Below are 2,319 nucleotides of genomic sequence, written 5' to 3'. Positions count from 1 at the left end.
ATTTTCATTTTTTTTTTAAGGTGTGGATTTTCTATTGTTTTTTGTTATAGTTCATTTGTTATTATTTTATATTTTAGTGGATTGCTACGGGCAATTTCTAAAAAGTATTAAAATAAATTTAGTATCGAATTTCAATAAAAAAAATAAAAACAATTATGTACAACATCAGACATCAGCTATCAACTTTTATTGCAAGAGTAACCTTAAAAAAATCATAAAAATTCTCTACCTAATGTCGTTTCTTTTAATGATTTTATCATTTATTGGTCAATCAATAAAAATTAATGAGTAATAAGTACTTATAAATTAATTACCCCTGTTTTGTTTTTCAAAATAAGATAATGAAGCAGCATTTTGATTTTTAATGTAATTCTAATTTGACTTTATTTGTTCTTGTAGCAATCCTCTAATTTATTATGAATACTTTTAAAAAAAGCTTTTGTTCCTGGTTTTTCTGCAAATTCGAATTTTGTTTTCTTTTAATTTCAGACAAAAAGAGGCGCATGTACGACCAGTATGGAAAGGAAGGGTTGTTGAATGGTGGTGCACGTTCTAGACGATACGACGATGACTACGACATGGGAATGGGTTTCGGATTCGGGTTCACTTTCAGAGATCCCGAGGAAGTTTTTAGGGAATTTTTCGGCGGAACTCCGTTTGCTGATCTCTTTGCTGGTATTTATGATTTTTTCTTATTTATCTAAAATTTGTTTTTTATTCTTTTGTTTTTCTTCTCTCTCTGCAGAATTAAGCGATCATGGTTCATCACACAGAAGTCGACATAGAAACGGCCGTAATTCACAGAACGCGGTCACGTCCCTGTTCAGTCCTTTCGGGGGTTTCGGTCTAGGATTAAGCGATAGCCTGATGGAGAACTTCCTGGCCACTCCGGGCGGCTTCACGTCGTTCAGCAGCGTCAACAGCACCTTCGCCAACGGCTCGCCCGGTTCCACGAACGTCAAGAGGACGTCCACGTCGACGAGGTTCGTCAACGGAAAGAAAATCACCACGAAAAAGTAAGTCTCAATGATTTTATTTCAAATAAGACAGTCGAGGTCGAGCCATCTGTTAATTTTTGTCAGAAAAAAAGTTAATTTTTTCAGTGGTTGATTGCCAAAAGTACAACAGATATTTAATTAATTAATCAACTTTTTTCTATATTTTCAATTTTTGTATAGTGCAACTTGAAGACTTGTTTTTTTTTTTCTCTTTTGTTACCTTTGCTTTTCTTTTATTATTCCGTTCTTCTTGTATTTTTGCGTTTTTTTTTTTTTTTGATTTTTCATGCTTTTGGTGTATTGTTCGTTCACTTAGAGATAGGTACAGCGTGACCGATCTGCACAAACGAATATCGGCCCGTCAGATGTTTCCGATTAAAGCCCAACCGTAGCCGTAACAAGCTTCTAACAGTTGCACACGTTAAGGTAGTCCGCGTACACCGATCTGGCTTCGTGTACATTCCTCTAAGCGAACGGACTCTACCTTGTTTCACTATTCTCGTTGTTCTTTTGTCATTTTGTTGTTTTTTTAATTTAGGTAGATACCTAATTCTTTTTTTTTTTAATGTATTTTACAGGGTGTACGAGAATGGAAAAGAAACGGTCATGACATACGAGAACGATATTCTTAAATCAAAGACTGTAAATGGAGTTCCTCAGAGCCTGACGTACAGTTAATTGTGTCACGGTCGGCCCGCTCGGCGGCCCCCCCATCACACATCCCTGTTAAGTAACGTAACGTAAAATTTATCATACCCCGTCGCTCTCCCGCCCTTATTCCCGCGTCCATTCCTCTTTTTTTTTTTAATTAATATTATTACTATTACTATTACTTTGATTATTATTATTATTATTATTATTGTAAAACGAACGATGATTATGATGATGATGATGATGATGATGGTAACTGTTGTTTATATGAAACCCACTTACAATACGTGAAATGACTTTTTATTATTACAATAGTTATTAACTTTTACTATTATTATCGTAAGGACCGACGGATACATGTGAATTTAAAAATTATTACTAGTACATATTCCATTTTAGAAAAAACAAAAAAAAAACAGAAAGCAAACAAAAAAATAACTGTGCGGCTTCTTTCTCGCCAACAAATTCCCCCCTCCTCCCCATTTTAACCCCCCACTACAGGCTGTCTGTACACTCACACACACACATGCTTGACGTAGATGTTTCGTACTTTCCCGTACCCCTCCTACCTCCAACAACTGTTACTAAATAATTAATTGATTGTTAATTGTTTGGCGTATTTAATCGATAATATTATACTATTCTTTTTAAATTAATTAATTAATTAATT

The 2,319-nt window shown here is 34.5% G+C and overlaps 1 protein-coding gene across 5 annotated transcripts in view; it reads left to right on the top strand.

The window, feature by feature from the left end:
• LOC108739850 (dnaJ homolog subfamily B member 6) overlaps nucleotides 1–2,114 on the top strand; it is a 39,130-nt gene extending 37,016 nt beyond the window's left edge. For all 5 annotated transcript variants that reach the window (XM_018473928.2, XM_018473933.2, XM_018473931.1 and 2 more), the window contains 3 exons: nucleotides 490–675; nucleotides 746–1,016; nucleotides 1,577–2,114. In XM_018473928.2, the coding sequence (XP_018329430.1) occupies nucleotides 490–675; nucleotides 746–1,016; nucleotides 1,577–1,676 (557 nt within the window). In that variant the 3' untranslated portion in view covers nucleotides 1,677–2,114. The remainder of the gene's footprint in view (nucleotides 1–489; nucleotides 676–745; nucleotides 1,017–1,576) is intronic.
• The last annotated feature ends 205 nt before the right edge of the window (nucleotides 2,115–2,319 follow it).

This window comes from Agrilus planipennis, unplaced genomic scaffold (genome assembly GCF_000699045.2).
Source record: "Agrilus planipennis isolate EAB-ADULT unplaced genomic scaffold, Apla_2.0 scaffold195, whole genome shotgun sequence".
NCBI classification, from domain to species: domain Eukaryota; kingdom Metazoa; phylum Arthropoda; class Insecta; order Coleoptera; family Buprestidae; genus Agrilus; species Agrilus planipennis.
The sequence above is the reverse complement of the archived record's forward strand: the minus strand, read 5'-3'. Positions and strand labels throughout refer to the sequence as shown.